General features: G+C 33.4%; 3 protein-coding genes across 5 annotated transcripts; 2 read left to right on the top strand and 1 right to left on the bottom strand.

Moving 5' to 3' along the window:
- Positions 1-215: 215 nt before the first annotated feature.
- Positions 216-5,880, top strand: LOC126709044 (serine/threonine-protein kinase STY13-like). Its single transcript, XM_050409121.1, has 6 exons — positions 216-1,319; positions 3,437-3,558; positions 3,799-4,007; positions 4,108-4,282; positions 4,511-4,645; positions 5,423-5,880. The coding sequence occupies exons 1-6, from the start codon at positions 956-958 to the stop codon at positions 5,627-5,629; spliced, it is 1,212 nt and encodes a 403-aa protein (XP_050265078.1). The 5' UTR covers positions 216-955; the 3' UTR covers positions 5,630-5,880.
- A 7,487-nt stretch (positions 5,881-13,367) lies between these two features.
- On the top strand, positions 13,368-18,033 carry LOC126709449 (selenocysteine methyltransferase-like). Of its 3 annotated transcripts, none has more exons than XM_050409698.1 (7): positions 13,368-13,738; positions 14,723-14,779; positions 14,862-15,091; positions 15,361-15,490; positions 15,865-15,945; positions 16,979-17,050; positions 17,567-18,033. In XM_050409698.1, the coding sequence occupies exons 1-7, from the start codon at positions 13,529-13,531 to the stop codon at positions 17,726-17,728; spliced, it is 942 nt and encodes a 313-aa protein (XP_050265655.1). In that variant the 5' UTR covers positions 13,368-13,528; the 3' UTR covers positions 17,729-18,033. The 3 variants fall into 3 exon arrangements, with proteins under 3 accessions (XP_050265655.1, XP_050265654.1, XP_050265653.1); XM_050409697.1 differs by having other exon boundaries at positions 15,865-16,068; positions 17,547-18,033; XM_050409696.1 differs by having other exon boundaries at positions 13,370-13,738; positions 15,865-16,068.
- A 1,403-nt stretch (positions 18,034-19,436) lies between these two features.
- Positions 19,437-20,428, bottom strand: LOC126710027 (CST complex subunit STN1). The gene has a single exon (XM_050410409.1). It carries the CDS (start codon positions 20,280-20,282, stop codon positions 19,785-19,787), a length of 498 nt encoding a protein of 165 aa, XP_050266366.1. The 5' UTR covers positions 20,283-20,428; the 3' UTR covers positions 19,437-19,784.

Raw genomic sequence — 20,428 nt, 5'->3', positions numbered from 1 at the left:
AACGACAATTATATTCAATACAGCTATATCTTTGGATACAATTAATGAACCTAAATTAATACTTAAGTTTAGGTAGAATCCTGACAAAAAGAGAAAGCGCAATTACGTCAATTCAATTGCAGAAATTATGAAAAAAAGAAAAGAAAAGAAAAGAATAGAAGAGCAACTCAAATGACCGGTAAATCCGTTAAATAACAGCGTATCCAAGTACAACAATTACATAGAATATATGTTTGATTTTGAAACAGTCACGCAGCTAATCTAGGCCACAACTCCGCGCCTCTCTTTTCTTCTCTCTCAAATTTGCTTCACTTTAGATTTCCCTTTTCTTTCTATTTATTTCCTTCTTGTTCTGTACTTTTTTGTTTTTTTTTTGTTTCCTTCCTCTTTCATTCCTCAAATCTTGTCCACAAAGCTCTTTACTTTCCTTTCGAATCCACCTATTCATCACCCCCACTACCTTTTTGTTTTTGGGTTTTTGTCCCTCTTTCTTTTTCTTTTCTGTGGGGGTGAGTTTTTTTTAATTAGTGTTTTAATTCATTTTTAATATTATACTAGTTATTTTTCTGTATTTGTCGCATTGGGTTTTTTGGTTCTTCCAGAGAATTGCCAAATTTGGATATTTATGATAAACTCAGGGTTTTGAGCTCCTAGTTTTGTGGGGTTGGATTCAAATTTTCTTTTTCTTTTTTTTTTGAAAATTTTGATTTTGAAATCTATTATTGACAACTGAGTAAGAAAAAGTTTAACTTTTTTGAGTTTTTTCATTGCCCATTTCGATTATTTCAAAAAAAATTTGTTAGTTTTGGTTTGAACTGGAAAGCAAATAAATGTTATCTATGAAATACAGTCCATTTTTTTTTTACTACAATTAGTCCTGTTTTTGAAGAAAAAACTTGTTGAGTATTTTTGGGTTTCCTTTGTTTTTTGCATTTTCTGAAATTTCTGATTTAAAATGGATTTGAGCAATGGTGAGGGATTTGGAGCTGCCATGGCAGCTGACAAGTCTAAAAATCATGGAGTAGACATTGATTTGAAAGTGTCTAATTCCAAAGAGGAGGCCTTGAGCTCAAAAGTGAATGATGTGGGAAGTATTAGTAGCAAGGATATGTTTTTCAGGGCTGATATGATTGACTTCAAAAGCTTGGATATTCAGCTGGAAAAGCACTTGAGCCGGGTTTGGTCAAAAGACAGGGAGGTGAAGACTCACAAGGAAGAGTGGGAGATTGAATTGGCTAAATTGGATCTAAGAAATGTTATAGCTCATGGGACTTATGGGACAGTATACCGAGGTGTCTATGATGGCCAAGATGTTGCAGGTAATTTGATCAGTCATTCTGCTTTCCTTGTTTAAGAATTCATCATATATCCTGCCAATGAGGTATCGCTCAACAGGCACTTCCTTCTCCCATAATAATGAGATGAAGGGTGAGGCCATGGGTTCAAGAACCACTGAGTGTGAGTATAACTTATCAACAAGTAAATCATATATCTCTCTTAATGATATACTTACTTTGTTAGATTTATGTTTTTGGCTATCTTATTCTTAGTGTTCCATTGTTTAAAAATTGGGTGCATGCTTTATAATGAATTCAAACTATTAGTTAAACTGGAGTGAAGAAAAAGTAACTTGTGTTACCTATCAAAAAATATAAAAAAGTACCTTGTGAAGTATATTGCTAGGCACAGTGCTAAACGATTTTTCAGACCTTCAAATCCTGAATCGTGGAATTCAATTTCTGATTCTGTGCTTTTAACTCACCTCCTCCCCCTCTAAGAATAAGGTGGGGGTGTGGCCATGGCTCATGGGTTCAAAACCCACCAGCTGTGTGTATAAATTAATTATTTCAATCAAATTCTTGTGCTGACAATCCTTAGTTTGGGCCAGAATAAGCAGCACACATGTGATATATGATGAGTTTTACAAGGTGTGGCTTTCATCATGTGTGAGAGCCACTCATTTTGAGGCATGATCCTTCCTCAATTTGTATTTAGAGGCTGCATCTTGAAGCTTTTGAATATCCCTTGAAGGCCAAGCCCAACATACCTTCGACAGTATGTTGTATATCATATCTTTTATGGTTTTATAAGAAACCTTTGCTTAGGGGATTGGGTAGGTATTTTGTGCAATTTCAAGTGTGCACTAATATATTCTGAAGAACAATAGATTGTAAAACAATAAACATATGCAATACACTATTAAGTTCTGCATATATGTTAAGTTAATGAGAAGAAAATTTGTAAAATATCTAAGTATTCAATGTAGGTGCCATGTTCTCAAGTGTCTAACATACCAATTTTTATATAGAGAAGTGGCCTGCTGTATTTGTCTGTAACTTAGTGTTATTTGTTGAAATTTTACTGTTTGTAGAAAATGTTTTCCTTTGAAACCATAGAGACATTCCTTTCTTGGGAGTTTTAAAGTTTCAATCTTGGTTCAGATTTGACTTTTTTATCTTCGAAAAATCTGCTAAATTTATTCTCAGTGATTGCCTTTGCAGAATCCTGTTTCTGTTAACAACTAAAATCTGATTAAAACTTTAGAGAAAACTGTTTTCTATGATATTTCCCCAAAATTTAAGATGCTTGTATGATGTAATGTCTCTTGGAACATTTTAAACAAATTTCCATTATGTTAATACTTAGTAACATTTTGGTTACAGTTCTTAAAATTGGATGTCATATAGAAGGTAACAGTCTTTTAAGTTAGTATTTTTATGTTATCATTAGCTGTAACCTTGTATAGCTGTATTAGGTTTTTGGCTGTCTGTCCACTTCATTTCCTAGATTATCTCCATTCCTGCTCCCAAGGTGCAAACTAGATGCTTAGTCCAAAGATTCATGTGATTTATTTTTGTTGGGACTCCCATAGAAAGTGCTGGGTGTCTGTCAACATTTGCTTCCAATGGATGACAGATACTGTGCTAGAAACTTGATAATCAAATAGTATTCTGATACCTAATAGAATAATGTTAAATGATTAAATTTATGTAATAGTGTCATTATATCAGCTTCAATTCATTAAGCATCAGTCAAACTGAGGACTTGATTGCTCCATTTCTTTTAACTGCATGTAGTGCAGGAGGTGACAGTTGAGCCAGAGCTCATTGACGTGTTTTGTGCTAAATATTCAGTTGATGTAGTATTTTTCTTCTGAATTTGGACTATGAGGTTTACTATATTATATCAGAAAGCAATACATTTATGCGTGTTTCCATATATACATAAATATGTACATTTCTGTGAGTGCTTTGTAAGTATGATGATGTGTCAACTATCAGCCTTAATAATTGTAAAAATCAGTGTGCTTTCAGTTCTATGAAATAACCCCTGAAACATTGCTGAACAGTTCAATAGCATTAAATTATCTCATTTCTGTATATAGATAAAATTTTTGAAAGGACTGACCGTCCACTGTTATTCTTAATATTTATAGTGAAGCTATTGGACTGGGGAGAGGATGGTACTGCCACAGCTGCTGAAACTGCTGCTCTTAGGGCATCGTTTCGGCAGGAAGTTGCTGTTTGGCATAAGCTTGACCATCCAAATGTTACAAAGGTAGAATTTATGCATCTTTGATGAATACTATGATGCCATGCATCAGTTCACACATGCGTGCACATGCACACAAAGAGTTTAAAAAATAATCATTTGACTGGTTATATTTGATAACAAGAGAAAAACTTTTATCTTTTTGTCAAGTGATAACAATAGAACTGAGGCCCAATTGAGTTAAGTTGTATTAACTTCAATAGTTTATTTATGTTAAGTTTTAAATTCAAATAATCTTTTCAACAGTTTATTGGAGCTTCAATGGGAACTTCGAATCTCAAATTCCCCTTGAAGAATGAATCAGGTGAAGGTCATAATCCTCTTCCATCCAGGGCATGTTGTGTTGTTGTTGAGTACCTTCCGGGTGGGACTTTAAAGAAGTTTTTAATTAGGAATGTGAGAAAGAAACTTGCCTTTAAGGTTGTCATTCAAATTGCTTTGGATCTCTCTAGAGGGTAAGTATATTAATTATATTAGGCTGGAGTTATATTACAGTATGCTGTTGGATTTAAATTATTGGATCATGACTATGTATTCTTTAATCCAACCTTGCAGGTTGAGTTATCTTCACTCAAAAAAGATTGTACATCGTGATGTCAAAACGGAAAATATGCTGCTAGATTCTCAGAGAACTTTGAAAATTGCTGATTTTGGGGTTGCTCGTGTTGAAGCCCAAAACCCAAAGGACATGACTGGAGAAACTGGTACCCTTGGGTACATGGCCCCAGAGGTACCCACTCCTTTTTTACAGAATTCAGTCATGTCTACAATTGGGAGTATCATAACCATATAATGTTCAATTCCACAAAATCTTTTTAGTGGTGTGTTTCATTTTGAGTCCCTTAGAAGCAAAAATGAGTTACTAAGGATTTGAAGCAAGTTGTTATACTCCCTATTTCTGGCTATAATTTCCCTTTGCTTAAAGCTAGAGACAACTTTAAGAAGATAATTTTTGCAGGTCCTTGATGGTAAGCCCTACAATAGAAAATGCGATGTCTACAGTTTTGGAATATGCTTGTGGGAGATCTATTGCTGTGACATGCCTTATCCTAATCTTAGTTTTGCTGAAGTTTCATCTGCAGTTGTGCGGCAGGTTCGTTTTTTGTTTATAACAACATTACAGGATTAGGTTCTTCAGCAAGTGTCACTATACATATGTATATAAAGTACAGAAATTCAACGCTGCAATTATCAACTAGTCTACTTGGAAACATCCTTTGGCATTGCCTTTTATTTTATTTTATTTAAAAAGAAAACTTCATTGATTTATAAAATTCAAATCTTTTTACTCTAGTGCCTAGTGATATAAATTATGTGCTTAATATCTATGTTCTAGCTTAAATGGCCTTTGTCTGGGGTCTTTGAATCATTTTGATCACCAAAAATTTTCTGCAATCTTAGGTACTGCTTAGTTTACTTCCAAACCTGTGAAAGGTCAATAGTTGGCCTTAAGAAATTTTGACTAGTTTATTTTCCTTCGACTTACAATTCGCTTATCTCCAAATATTGGAAAACCGTATACATGTTTTTTCCTTATACAAAATGGTACCTTATTCATTGCACCATGTAGCAAATGTCTATCATTCCATGCGTGCTTTTGGCCTAGGGGCCGTGTTTAAGGTTGGAATATATTCAGCCCTGATCCCTAGATGGCTTGTATCTTTGGGTGTTTTATCTGGGTGCTCTAGGTCATAGAATCTGACTTTTTGCTGAAAGTTTGTTTACAAAAAAACAAGATTTTTAAAAAGCTGTGTATAAGCAAATAAGCTAAAAAGTTAAAAGAAAAAAAGGTGTTGGCAAATGCACACACTTGCCTACCATAAAAAGTGATGCTATGTTGATGAAATGTGTTTGAAATTGTTTTTGACAGAACTTACGCCCAGAAATCCCAAGATGTTGTCCAAGTTCATTGGCGAGCATCATGCGAAAATGTTGGGATGCACACCCAGAGAAACGTCCAGACATGGATGAGGTGGTGAGAATGTTAGAAGCATTAGACACTAGCAAGGGTGGTGGCATGATTCCTGATGACCAGGTTAATGGTTGTTTCTGTTTCAGCACAGCTCGTGGCCCATAATAGTATCATATTACAAGTGCAAATGAAGTTAGTCTTGCAGAACTAGTTTGCTTGACTTGCAAATGGTCTTAAAATAAGTAGTTCACAATTTTCTGTGGTGGATAAAAAGAAATACAATTGACATTTTAGAATTTGTGGTTCCTATGAGATCTTACACAATTTCACTGTATAGAGATTGGTGGGGCAACAATTTATAACTGTAATCACTTTTGTTGCATAATATTAGTAGCATGGTTTGTGGCTTCCTGCAACTTTGTATTTGTTACATAACTAAGCAAATCCCAAGAAATAAAATAATCTATCTGTTAAAAAGCAGAAACGATGAACAAAATAAAAAAAACCATTTGTTTCTACGCATACCTTCTCTATGATTAATCTTACAATATGCAGGATCTATATAAGTGTTCTATAATGCCTCTCACGAAATGAATATTATTGAGACTATTATGTTGGAGTTTGTTACAAGAATAAAACACGACATCCATAAGCTAAATGTTCAAATGAATTTGGTGAGAAAAGCAAGAGAGAAGCTTATAGATAATCAAAGGATATTATGTCAAGAGATGCAACTCTTTGGCAATGCGGCATAACCTTTGGTAATGAGTTGGATTGGGCTTATTATGGACATACTTTATTTGGGTTTGGTCTGTAATTTAAACATTGCCTTTAAGCTTCATGAAGTAAATTTAGGAGTATTTGTGAATTTAATTTCATTGTTAAACTATTGTAAGAACTCTTTTTATAAAAATAAGGTAGAGGGTGAGATCGTGAGTTTATGACCCATCATGTCATGTAATTGCACATTTCTACTAGAACATGAATATCGAATCTACAGTGTTCAAGATTGCAATTTGAGGGGGTTATGATTCTTACGAATAACCATGAAAGACTATTCTCTCTGCCCATTTCGTGTTTGGCATATTATGGGGATGAACATGTTCTATGTTGTGAGTGGGAATCTACTTGTGTTGCACAAAAGAATTGTGCTTATCACAAAGTCCAATTTGAAAAAAGTGAGATGGTGGCCTTATAATCAGCCCCAATTATAGATAGGCAGATCATGGAAATGTGTTACTAATTAGTAATTACCTCTCTCTTTCTTTGTGAGAGGTTGTGTAGGTTCAAACTCAATAATAATGGAAATAACACAAAGGGAAACTGAATAATACTTTTGAATATTATTAATTTGAAGAGAAAAATTACACAACACTATTTGGACTGAGGCGACACTTGCTCTCTTTAAGGAGATTCAAGAACAACCTTCCTTGCCAAGAACCTCTCTATTTTTTAGTGTATAAGCACCTCTCTCTTGCGCATGTATCTAGCCCAATATTTGAATCAATACATATTGGCCCATTAATCACCACAATTAAAAAGAATAACGTAGTCTCTCTCATTTTTAATGTGGGATTAAACCATTTCTCCAACTCCCACATCTTTACAATTATGTTGCAATATAAATTCATTTTAATTAATTAATATTAAAATGCTCCAACAATCCCCCACTCATTTTAATATTAAAATTATTTTAGTTAAAGAGAGATGACTAGGCAAAGACGGGTCACTATGCATCATGAACGTGTGCACATTGAACCTTCACTTTGTAAAATAGCGATCTCAACTCTAGAATCGTAGTGGTCTCCGACTTGAACTAAGTAGTGACGATTTGGGGAAATTAAGCGTCACTGCTTACACATAACAACTTAGGTGTTGATATGAACTTTTATATCTAGCACTTTACGGCCGTTTGCTGATCTCAATTTCATGAGTGTATTTGAGATTAAGTCCAAATCTCATAGGGAGCGGCCCCACCCCCACTCTCACATAGGTGAAATTTTGTCAAGGGTGCTCTTGTAATTTTGACACCCCACTGATATGAGCTACAAATTTTATAACGAGTTTTTTTACTCAACATCTCCACATTACTGGATAAATACACTTATATTATAGTGATGAACAATTAAAAAATTATTTACAAAATAAATAATTAAAAAAATAAATAGTGCATTTTTTACAACTATCGTATGGTTCATTTTTTGCATTGAATCCAATTCTCAGGATCTTTGGTCCTTGGGTTGGGTATCCCCATACATGGCTCATGATTCTATGAATTTTAGTCTCATCCCTCTTGATGTATTCCAGACCCTATCTTTTACCAAGACCTTGGTAAATGGATTTGCAAGATTATCGTTAGATTTAATATAATCCACATTTATGATGCTGCTACTTAAATAAGATCACATAGTATCGTGCTTTCTTCTTATAAATCTGGATTTACCGTTGTAATAACGGTTTTTAACTTAACCAATTGCAACAATGCTATCACAATGAATAATATATGTGGAATTGGCTTTTCCTAAAATGGAATTTCATACAACAAATCTTTAAGCCAATATGCCTTTTCACTAGCTAAAGTTAACGCTATTAATTTAGCTTCCATTGTTGAATTAACAATTATTGTTTGCTTTTTGGATTTCCAACAAATAGCACCACTACCTAAGGAAAAAATATAACCAGTGGTAGAGAGAGAATTACCTGACAAAGTATTCCAATTGGCATCACTAAAAGCTTCAATCACAATGGGGTACTTTTTATAAAATAAGCCATAGCTTTTGGTATCAATTAAATATCCCATGACTTGCTCAATAGCTAGCCAATGATCTCTACTAGGCTTGCTAGTAAATTTGCTAAGCACTCCTATTGCATATGCAATGTCAGGTCTAGTAAAATCAATAGCATAACACAAACTACCAATGATGCTAGCAGAATCCTTTTGATTAAAAATCTCATTATCATTATTCACAGGAAATAAATGAACACTAGAATCAAAAGGAGTAGCTACACTTTTGTGATCATGAAAATTAATATTTTCTCAAAATTTTCTCAACATAATGTGATTGATTAAGAAATATTCCATAACATGTTTTTATAATTTTCATGCCCAAAATAAAATTTGCCTCACCAAGATCTTTCATATCAAAATGGTTTTTAAGCATATTTTTTGTCTCATTTATAACATGTATATTTGAGCCAAAAATCAACATATCATCCACATAAAAACTAATAATAACATGTAAATTATTTCATGATTTAGAATAAATAGACTTATTACATTCATTTGATTTATAACCATTCTTAGTCATGCAGGAATCAAACCTTTCATGCCACTATTTTGGTGCCCGTTTTAAGCCATATAGAGATTTAGTTAGCTTACATACCTTGCTTTCTTGTCCAGGCTCTATAAAGCTTTCAGGTTGATCCATATAAATCTCTTCCTCTAGGTTCCCATTTAGAAAAGCAGTTTTTACATCCATTTGATGAATTTTCAAATCAAAAATTGTAGCAATAGCAATTAACAATCTAATAGATATAATTCTTGTTACCGGAGAAATTGTATCAAAGAAATCAAGATCAGCTTTTTGTTTAAAGCCTTTTGCAACAAGTCTAGCTTTAAACTTATCTATTGATCCATACATTTTTAAATTTTTTCTAAGGACCCATTTACAACCTATGGTCTTACAACTCGGTGGAAGATCTACTAATTTCCAAGTTCTATTAGAAATTAGAGATTTCATCTCATCATTTACAACCCTTTAGCATCAGGTGATATCAAAACTTCTTTTAAATTTTGAGGATTTTCCTCAATGTTAAAAACATAATAATCAAGACTAAAATCCTTTTCAACTCTAGCTCTTTTACTTCTTCTAGGTTCTATTTCAATTTATTTATTTATTTTGTAAGTGAGAAGTAGAAGAATTAGGTTGTGACAAAATATTTTCTTCCCCCTCACTATTTTTCAATTTAAAAGGAGAATTTTCTTCATGAAAAATTGCATCACTACATTCAAAAATTATTTTGGATTCAAGATCAAAAAATCTATAGGTTGCACTATTAATTGCATAACCAAGAAAAGTACAGATTGTAGCTGTTATACCAAATTTAGGTATTTTAAGGTCAGTAAGCCTTACATAAACAAAACAACCCCATACTCTCAAATATCTCAAATTTGGTTTATGTCCTTTTTACATCTCAAAAGGTGTGGTATGTGACTTTTTATGTGGCACCCTATTCAAAACATGACATGCAGTTAAAATAGCTTCACCCCAAAAATGTAAAGGTGCACTAGATTCAATTAACATGGCAATTTGTTAACTCAATTAGAGTTCTATTTTTTCTTTCAACCACACCATTAGAAGCAGGTGAATGTGGTGCAGTAGTTTCATAGATAATTTCCAAAGACTAAACAAATAAGTTGAATGTACTTGATTCATACTCACGACCTCTATCACTTCTTATTCTTTTTATTTTTTTTACTGAATTGATTTTCAATTTCTTTTTAAAAATCTTGAAAAATTTCAAATGCATCACTTTTATTTTTCAACAAATAAACAGTTGTATATTTTGAGAAATCATCAATAAAAGTGATTATATCTATTTCTTCCATGAGTTCAAGTTTCCATAAATTCACATAAATCAGAGTGAATTAACTCAAGCAATTCGGTATTTCTTACAACACTTTTATGAGGCATTTTTGTAATCTTAGCTTGACTACAAGTTTCACATTTTTCAAAATCTTTTGACAGTCTTGGAATTAATCCTAAACTACTCATGATTCCCACATATTTACTATTTATATGACACAAACGAGCATGCTAAAAATTAACAGAAGAAAGCATATAAACTGAACTGGTAGATACTTTATTATTCTCAACATTTAATTTAAACATTCCATCACAAGCATAACCTTTGCCCACAAATAATCCCGTTTTAGTGATTACATAATTATCAGATTCTATAGTCTGCTTGAAGCTAGCCTTGTTAAGCAAAAAGCTTGACATCAAATTCTTCCTCATGGACAGAGTGTAAAGCACATCTTTCAATGTTAGCACACGTTTAGGAGTGAATTTCAAATCGACCTCACCACTCCTAAGAACCTTGGTTTTGCTAGAGTCACCAAGCATAACAGTTTTTTCTTCTTCACAAGGAGTGTACACCTTGAAACAATCTTTGTCATAGCATATGTGCCTATTAGCACCAAAATTTGCCCACCACCCTTCAACATATTGTACCAAATTGATGTTTGTAATCATAGCTATTAAAGGCTCCTCGACTATGTTAGCCTGCGGAACAGATTCATGATTCTGAAATTTGCAAAATCGAGCAATATTCTCACTCTTACCATAGACAAAACAAGATCTATTAAATGGATCTTTTGAAGGGGGTCTTTGATTCTTTTTTTATTTATTTTTGTTCGGGTTTCCCCTTCCTTAAGGTTTATTATTATTTTTTAAAACTCTCTTTTTAGGCTTTAATTGACCATTTCTAGGAAAATGATTTTTTGGCATATTATTATTGGCTGAAGTAAGGTTTACCTTTGTGTTTAAATTACCATTGCTCTCTTGTGTCATGAGTGCATCTTGTCCTCTAGCCTCCTCCTCCACATGGATGCGTGTGATCAAAGTCTCCAAGGATGTCTCCTTTTGTTTGTGCCGCAAAGTCTTTTTGAACTTCCTCCAAGATTGTGGTAGTTTATCAACTATGCTAGCTACCACTAGATTATCTCCAATCTTTATACTTTCGGATCTCAATTCTGCTACGATCATTTGGAAGTCTTGTGCTTGATCCACAACCAATTTCCCACCCATCATTTGGTAACGAAAAAATCTATTGATAGCATACTTCTTTGTACTAGCCTCCTCAGTATCATACTTGCTTTGTAAAACTTTCCATATTTTCTTGGTAGAATTATAAATTGTATCGTAATAATCATAGAAATGATCGGCAAGACAATTCAAAAGATCAGTGCAACAATTGTATTCATCTTTTATATATATATATATATATATATATCTATTTTTTCTTGATGGGGACAAAATTCTTCCTCACTCATCTCATCAATAGAAACCTTTGAAGGATTCTTGTCAGTAAGGATGTAGGCGACTTTAAAATTGTAGGTGCAAACACAATACTAATGGAAATAACATAAAGAGAAACTGAATAATAGTTCTAAATATTATTAATTTGAAGAGAAAAATTACACAACACTATTTGAACTGAGGCGCGACACCCGCTCTTTTTAATGGACTGTTAGTTTGGACCCCCTCCCTTCACCTCTCCCTTGCGCACGTATCTAGTCCAATATTTAAATCAATAGATATTAGCCCATTAATCACCACAATTAAAAAGAATAACATAGTCTCTCTCATTTTCAATGTGGGATTAAACATTTTTACAAACTCCTCATCTTCCATATTAACTCCCACATCTTTACAATTATGTTGTAATATAAATCTATTTTAATTAATTAATATTAAAATGCTCCAACAGGTTGATTATGATTAAAAATTTAGATAAAACACGAGAGTGATCATGACAAAAGTTACATGGGACAAATGTGTATGCATGATGGGGACATGATAGAAGAGTATAGGGCCACGAAACAAAATTTTTCTCTAAACTAATTTAGAGAAAAACCCTATGAACTTCTCATATATCTTTATATTGAGTGTGAGTTTTGAAAATTTAACTGTTGGATTGTATATTCTTATTATATCTTCAATATTTGCAAAATTTCAAGAAAATCAAAGATCAATTACTATGTCATCAAACAAATGTAAAAACTTTAAGTTTTTGTAATTTGAACTTGTGTGAAAAAAATAAGTTTATTGATCGAATAGTAAATAACATTTAATTTGAGTGAAATTTGAGATGGATGTTAAGAACATAAGGAATATGAAATTCAACGATTAGATTTTTAAAATTCACATACAAAAATGAAATATATGAGAAGTTTAAAAAGTTTATTTCTAAACTAGTTTGGAAAGAAACTTTTTGTAAGCCACACCAAGTACTCTTCTAAATTTCCTTAAAACTAAATCTTATCCTTTCTATAAATGATTTGACACCATCAAAGCAAATTCTCTTAATATCTTACTTATTTTAATTGTTGTTAGGATCTAAACTGATATCAATATATATTACACCATTTTTTTCACAATTCATTTAAGTGACGTGTGTGTGAGTGATGGAAATGCAGAAGTAACAATTTTTTTTTTTCACCATTCACAAGGATATGTCAAAATTTCAATTAGTTTATTAAAAAAAAAAATCACTTTCAATTTTTATTTTTGGGTATTACTTAAATAGAGTGTTAGAGCATGTTTGGTAGACTGTAATAGGTGCTATAATGTAATAGTTATTCCTATGGTTTAGTTATTCTTTAGTTTGATTATGTTTTTATTACAAGGAATAGTCATTCTTTATGAATAGCTATTCTTCAAAATGAGAAATAACTATTCCTCTTTAAAAGGTTGTATTAGTTATTCCTTAGTAAGTGCAATAATTTCAAAACTTAATATATTTCAAAATAAACAAACTTTTCATATACATCTAACAATTATAAAAATAAAAAATCATAAAAAATAACACATATCACTCTTAAATTTAAAAATAATAATTTTTAAGGAGATATAATTGTATGAGTAAGATATTTCCTAAAATAAATGTTAAATTTCATTTTAATGTTATAACTCACAACCAAACTAATGAATATGTTTAGTTATTACATTACAACACACTTTATTACTAGTAATAAAGATTATAATTCCTGTTGTAATTCTCATTTAGTGTACCAAACGAACCTTTAGTGGTTATAAAAAGGATTAAGATTATGATTATATAAAGCTCTTGCGTGTATGCGTATTTAAACCAAACCAACCTTCATAACAACTTCCCCCTAAACAAAAAAAAAAAAAAAAAAAACTTTCATAACAACTTCAAAGTTGTTATTTATTTATTTTTCATTCTCAAAAAAAAATTAACAACTTCAAAGTAAGCTGAAACTGAAACTGAATCAGACTCGAGCGAGCGAGCGAGCGAGCAAGATAGATATATAAAGTGATGGGACTCAGCATCGAAACGACGTCGTCGTCGTCGTCGTCGTCACAGTCGCAGTGGGATTTGATGAGGGAGTTTGTAGAAAGTGAGGGAAGAGCGGCGGCGGTGGTGGACGGTGGCTTGGCGACGGAGCTGGAGCGACACGGTGCCGACCTCAACGATCCACTCTGGAGCGCCAAATGCCTCCTCTCTTCTCCTCATCTCATTCGCCAGGTCCTCTCTCTCTCCGTACCTATTGGCTTCTGTATTCGTATTTGTTCTTATCTCAATTTGCGTTGAATGTAATGTAATCCAAGAGAGACATATAACAAATTCAAATTGAAAAATAGTTAATTTTCTCCTTAATTTGTTCTTAGGTTTTGCAGTATGTGTGACGTTTTGGGATACAATGTGGACATGGTTTGTAAAATTTGTGGTGAAAGGAAAGGAACATCGGAACTTATGGATATGGACTGTTAATTATGAACTTGGACCGTTAAATGGCCACGGCTCTGACACTTAGAGATTCTGTTTGTTGAATCAGTTAGCTTTTTAGGTTTGTTTGTAGCAGACTTTCATTGCTATGGATGTAGCATTAAACATATGATAGGACCACGTAGAAAATCAGTTTCAAGAACTGTGCTTGTCTTTTCTCTCTTAAGTCTTAAGTCAGTCTTGTGACTTGTACAAACCAATATCAGCTTTCCATGTAAGTATTGAATCTTACTCTGTGATGCAAATCCACCATCTGATAAAGTTTGCGTAAATGTTTTATGAAATATCTGTTTTGATGAAAATTTTAGGAGGGTGTAAAAATATTTGAAAGTTAAAACTCATATAATAGATTTTTTTTCTTTTCTTATTTATTGCACTTGATCAACTAATCAGACCAATCTACCCATTGTTATAAGGTGAAAAATGATCAGTTAAAAATTTTAAAGTAATTAAAACATTTAATGAATAACATTTTTTGAGTAAAGGGTTAATTTGGAGATGTTTCTTCAGATGAAAAATACTTTACATTAAATGTTGGTTTCAAAATTTCACAATTGGACAAAGTACTATGATCTCAGCTTTTTGTTGGCTTGAAATTATATAAAGTATGATATAAGGGAAGGGGTCACTTTAGAACATATATCCTAAGTGGAAATTGATTTATGTTTAAAATTTCTCTTTTCATTTATTTGCATAATTCGTTCGAGTTTCTTGATGGTGCAGGTACACCTTGATTACCTAGAAGCTGGTGCAGATGTTATAATAACAGCATCTTATCAGGTAGGTTCCATTAAATAATGATAATCTCACTATTACTTTTCTTTACCCAAAATGAATTTCAAGTTTATCCATATGTGCACAGGCCACAATTCAGGGCTTTCAGGCTAAAGGCTTTTCTAGAGAAGAGGGTGAAAACTTGCTTAGAAGAAGTGTTGAAATTGCCATTGAGGCACGAGATAATTATTATAACAGATGTGCTGAATGTTCATCTAATGACACTGGAGTTGGAAGAATTCTCCAACGTCGCCCAATCTTAGTTGCGGCATCTGTGGGGAGTTATGGGGCTTATTTGGCTGATGGTTCTGAGTACAGGTGAGTCAACAAGTGCTGCTTAAAGTAATTGCATGAGCTGCAATTTTCTTTGGCTTTGATATTTCCTATATCTAGCAGTCCCTGGTTAAACTTTAACAACCTCCTTTATGTGTATTATTGGCATAACATTGTACCCTTTTCGTTATTCTTGCCTCACATGCTTCTATATTGAAGTTTGGCAGACTTGTTCTTTCTGTGAGTTCAGAATTGTTGTCCAAATTGACAATTCAATGATCATGTCTTTTTTTCTTCTTATGTACTCTTAACAGTGGGGACTATGGTGATGCAATTACACTAGAAACTTTGAAAGATTTTCATCTGAGAAGGGTTCAAGTCCTAGCAGAATCAAGTCCTGACCTAATTGCATTTGAGACAATTCCTAATAAATTAGAAGCTCAGGTATTTGCCTATTCTTGTTGGTTTTCAGTAACATTATAATCTCTTCATAGCAGATATTTAATAAAAGCCTATACTATTTTATTGTTGGCTTCATACTACTGATACTTGTCATGACCCACTGATATCTCAAACTGATGTGCCCAATGTTTGGGTTGGGTCATCAGTCAAATTCTCGATGGACGCTCAAAGCTTGTGGTGGTAGAGAAGGATTAATTCTTAATAGCTATCGAAGATCTCTTCCCCCCCACCCCCAACGCGGCCCCCCCCCCCCCCCCCCCCCCCCCCAGACTGTTCTTTATTGAGAACAATGGATTTAGGCGTAACTATGGTGTTTCACTTCTTGCTTTTGTTCTGAAACCTCAGTGCTCATGCAGGCTTATGCAGAGATTTTGGAGGAAGAAGACATAAAGATTCCAGCATGGTTTTGTTTCAATTCTAAAAATGGTGTTAATGTGGTTAGTGGCGATTCCATTCTTGAATGTGCATCAATTGCTGAATCATGCAAGAAAGTTGTTTTAGTGGGAATCAACTGTACCCCTCCTCGATTAATTCATGAACTAATATTATCTATTAAGAAGGTATCATCTTTATGGTGCTGTTCATTTTGTTGATTTTCTTATTTTGCTTTGGATTTTATTTGTCTCTATTTATTTATTTTTTAGCTGAGCATGAGACTAACTTTTTTCTGTTCAAAAGAGCCATTTCACCTATTGACCTTTTTGCTCTTTCTTTTAATATAAAATCTTGCATAAAACAATTTAGTTCTTCTAGATTATACCATTATTTATTTATTCATTTGATAAGTTAGATTATACCATTATTGGTTTATTGACTCTCTGTAGAGATGGAGGTTAACGTAATCATTTGAGTTGGCAAAAACATCATTTAATTATATGGGCTGTTAATTTGGACCTGTGAGGCCAACATATAATAGATTACTACCATAACAAATCACATACTAGGATAGATTTATTGTCCTTGATAGATAGTATCACAGTCTGCTGACTTTTATTTATTTATTTTTTTTCTGATCTGTAATGTAGTATACTAATACTTCCTGTATACTGCAGCTCTCATTCTTTATCTTTCAATGAATTACTTACTTTTTCTGATGAAAAAAACAAATCACTACTGGGTCCATATGTGTTACACTTGCATTCCAATTTTGCTAATTTTCAGTCCATTTATCTTTTTTTTTCTTCCCTTGTTATAGAGTTTCTGCAAAGAAAACTAGGCTTAATTTAGAAAGATTTAAAATTGAAGATTACCTTGTCACATATTAAATTCTCATTAAACAATATATAAAATGTATGCAAGTGTACCCTCATTCTTCCATGTTCTGGATAATTAACTTCTTGTTTGTGAAGAATCATATGACATATATACGTACTTTATTTAATTTCCAATTGAATCTTTTATCTCTACATGATTGCATTCCTACAAGTCACTCTGCCTAGTGGATTTTTAAACCTTATTATTTTCCTTCAGGTATCAAAAAAACCAATAGTTATATATCCAAATAGTGGTGAAAGATATGATGCTGAGCAAAAACAATGGGTGGTACGTTCACTTTCTTTCGCTGCACTTGTACAAATATTACATCTATATTTACAACTCTTGTTTTTTAATGAAGTTTTGAGTGTGAAAATCTTTCTCAGCAAAATATAATCTTAATTGAGAAGAGGGTTAGAGTTGTATTTACTCTTTACCAATTTTCAGAAATCTAGGCTGTGCCTGTGGTTGATGCAACTTTGTGTTCTTTCCAAATGGCAGGAAACTTTCAAATATCAATTTCAAATTCCTGTTCACTACTTTATCGGAAAAACTTCTATTCTCACTTATTTAATTTTGTATTGTAATGAAGGCAAAATCCAAATTCACTAGATTAGCACAGCAATTTACTTTTTTATCCTAATGAATAAAAGCATATCAATGATTGATCACATCATGATCTGCTTCCTGGTTGTTTTTATGTTTTTCAAACCAAATTCAATGAAAGCTTATAAATACATTCTTGACCTTATTCTTGTATACTATCACACCCACACTGCCTTAGACCTTGTTTTTTCATTGCAGCAAAATACTGGTGTTTCAGATGAAGATTTTGTCTCGTATGTAAACAGATGGTGTGAGATTGGGGCTTCCCTTGTGGGAGGTTGTTGCAGAACAACTCCAAATACCATTAAAGCCATATACAGGACTCTTTCCAATAGATCTGCTCCTGCTCTACCGCCATAGGTACTGCTCTGACTTGAAGAGAGCAAAACATAATCTCTTTAATGCAGATGGTGGAAAGGCTTGCTCTATCTCCAATAAAAAAACGGTTTCTGCTTGTTTTGGGAAGGAGGGCCTTGTACAAGCTGTTAGAGGATGAGGCAGTTTCCTCATAGAGCTTGCATATTTGAATCTTAGAGCCAAAATAGAAAGAACATCTTAATGTGTCATCAGTACTTCATCTCTTTTAATTCTTTGAGCCAAACAGAAAGTTTAATTAACTATACGAACCGTTTTGGACTTTGGAGACATTCATTCATCATTTTTTAGATGTTGCTCTTCCCACCACCACCCCCACACCAACCCCACCCCCCCCCCCCCCCCCCAAAACACACACACACACACATTCTTTGAGCCAAAAGTAATGTGATCTGAAATATGTAAGCTAAAACATGAAATTGAGAGAGGAAAAATAAAATCATCACATTGCTATGCATATACAATACAAATGCAGGAATCAATGACTTGATTCTAATGTTAGTACTTAGTACTCAAATGAATAGCATATTAATTTATTAAAATTGAAATTCCATTACATGATTACGTGTTGAGGACATTCATGATTTTAGTGTATATGAAGAGCTTACTCATGTTATTGGTTTATTAAAAAAATAAACTAATAACATGAGTAAGTTATAGGTTGAAACTATTTCTAAAAATAAAAAAAAAATTACAACACAAGGATTGGTTTTTTTTTTTTTTTTTTGGTGTGTGAGAGAGATAGGAAATAGGTGCTTACTTATCTTTCGATTTCGATAACAATTTGGCTGAATTTGCCATCCATATTTTCCTACAATTGCTTCACATTTTAGTTACACATGAAAGAGACAATTAAAGGCCGCTTCACATTTTACAGAAAAGGCTTTACACGTGATTAATTCTTATTGCTTCTTCTTTTATTTTCTTTTTTGGTGCTGAATGCTTTAAATAGGAATATGAAAAAAAATAAATAATAAAAAACTCTTGATCTGCTAACCGGTCCAGTCCACTCCAACCCGCCGAAGGCAATTTGGTTAAAATTTTCAATCTCAATCCGCCCAATCTGATCTGTGGACAGTCCCTTCAACTACACATCATGACAATGGAGTTTTTCCTTAAATGGGACATTTTAAAACACAGCCATTTTGCATAGATTGGAAAGTGAAAATTCCAATTTACTGTAAAATATCATGTTAAACAAAAATATTTTTTTGCGCATCATCTACTAATTATAGTACTAAAATATGCCTTTCTTCTTCCAATTCACTGTAAAATATCATTGCAACTTGCATCGTGTATATTGCTCTAACCTTCCCCTCCCCCAAACCAAAACATTCAAACAAATGATGGACTCGCGTAAACAATAGAGAGTCTTAATATATATTCGATGCATAAAATAATTATTATTTTATAATGGAAGTTTCTTTCACTCTATTGGTTCGTGTTTAGAGTAAAACCATCATCTCTCTTCTCCATCTTCTTTTGCTCTCTCTCTCTCTCTCTCTCTAGGCATGTTGGACAAGTTGGCCATCTGTATCTTTTAAATATTACTCAAAGTTTCTCAAGATAAACACATTAAATTTATTTATCAAAAAAATAGAAACACATCTCCAGATTTCTCAAAAGTCTCAACATCATCTTGGTAGGGACCTGCCGAAGTGCTAATGTGGATACCACCTCTAAGAGACGCAGAGACAATAATGCAAATATAATAAAGAATTTCAACTATAAGTTGAAATTCATGTTAGCACTGCCCAAGATAGAGATTCATACCAATGATCATAATTCCTAGTTAGATTCTATAGAATTATACTTAAAACCCAAAAACATTCTAAAAGTTGGAATGGTAAATAATTATCAATAGGTTCAATAAGACTCGTAAACCAGGCTTAAAAATGAAACCCAAATAGAAAATTTTAAGAACTAATTCTTTGAACAAACTACACATGTAACTCAAACTTTTCATGTAAAAATCAAATTAAAAAATAAAACCCATTTCACCAAATTCAAAAAAAACATTGAAATGAATAACCACTACCTTCTAAGAGGGCCTAACATCATAACACTTGCTTGCCAAACTCATACATTCCAACCAATGCAATGTCTCCACATTGGGGTCCCTCTCCACCACCACATCCGACACCGTGATTTGCACCGCGCCACGGTAACTCGTGATCCTCCCACGTACTCTTGCCACTACCCCAAGCCTAACCTCTGCCGCGAAATGACTCGCCATTTGGGCAATTAGTCGAACACTTGGCGGGCTGCAGCGGGAGAAGTAAGGCGACACAAGGTGGTTGAGCCAGAGGACGCAGACAATGCAGCCGGTGCCATCATCAACAGTGAATTTGAGGAATTTGTTGGGTTTGAGTTCCCGGGAGGTGATGGTGCCGACGGTCTCGGCACGGAAAAAAAAGGTGCCTCTGCGAGAAAAGGAAATGGGGTCTGAGGGAGAAAGAGAAGGGGTTTGGGTGAGAGAGAAGAGGTCAAAAGCCAAAAGCTTTACATGGGTATTGTAGAGTCGGTGAAGCTGTTCCATTACAGAGAAGCTTTTTTTTTTTCTTCTGTATTCTGCTTTTGGGTTTTAGTTAACAGCTTGGATTTAAAAAGGTTAATGGGTCTGGTTGTGAAGAAGGTGAGGGGTTTTGGAGGGAAAGACTATTCTGCTTTTGGGTTTGGGTTTGG

This window comes from Quercus robur, chromosome 12 (genome assembly GCF_932294415.1).
Source record: "Quercus robur chromosome 12, dhQueRobu3.1, whole genome shotgun sequence".
NCBI classification, from domain to species: domain Eukaryota; kingdom Viridiplantae; phylum Streptophyta; class Magnoliopsida; order Fagales; family Fagaceae; genus Quercus; species Quercus robur.
This window is presented reverse-complemented; position numbering and strand designations above follow the sequence as displayed.

What these genes read in the sequence shown, in the direction of transcription:
- LOC126709044 (XM_050409121.1), top strand. Translation starts at nt 956, where the DNA reads ATGGATTTGAGCAATGGTGAGGGATTTGGAGCTGCCATGGCAGCTGAC. An exon ending in TGATGGCCAAGATGTTGCAG is followed by an intron (nt 1,320 to 3,436) that starts GTAATTTGATCA and finishes TAATATTTATAG; the next exon opens with TGAAGCTATTGGACTGGGGA. An exon ending in GCTTTGGATCTCTCTAGAGG is followed by an intron (nt 4,008 to 4,107) that starts GTAAGTATATTA and finishes CCAACCTTGCAG; the next exon opens with GTTGAGTTATCTTCACTCAA.
- LOC126709449 (XM_050409696.1), top strand. Translation starts at nt 13,529, where the DNA reads ATGGGACTCAGCATCGAAACGACGTCGTCGTCGTCGTCGTCGTCACAG. An exon ending in CTAATAAATTAGAAGCTCAG is followed by an intron (nt 15,491 to 15,864) that starts GTATTTGCCTAT and finishes GTGCTCATGCAG; the next exon opens with GCTTATGCAGAGATTTTGGA. An exon ending in CTGAGCAAAAACAATGGGTG is followed by an intron (nt 17,051 to 17,566) that starts GTACGTTCACTT and finishes TTTTCATTGCAG; the next exon opens with CAAAATACTGGTGTTTCAGA.
- LOC126710027 (XM_050410409.1), bottom strand. Translation starts at nt 20,282, where the DNA reads ATGGAACAGCTTCACCGACTCTACAATACCCATGTAAAGCTTTTGGCT.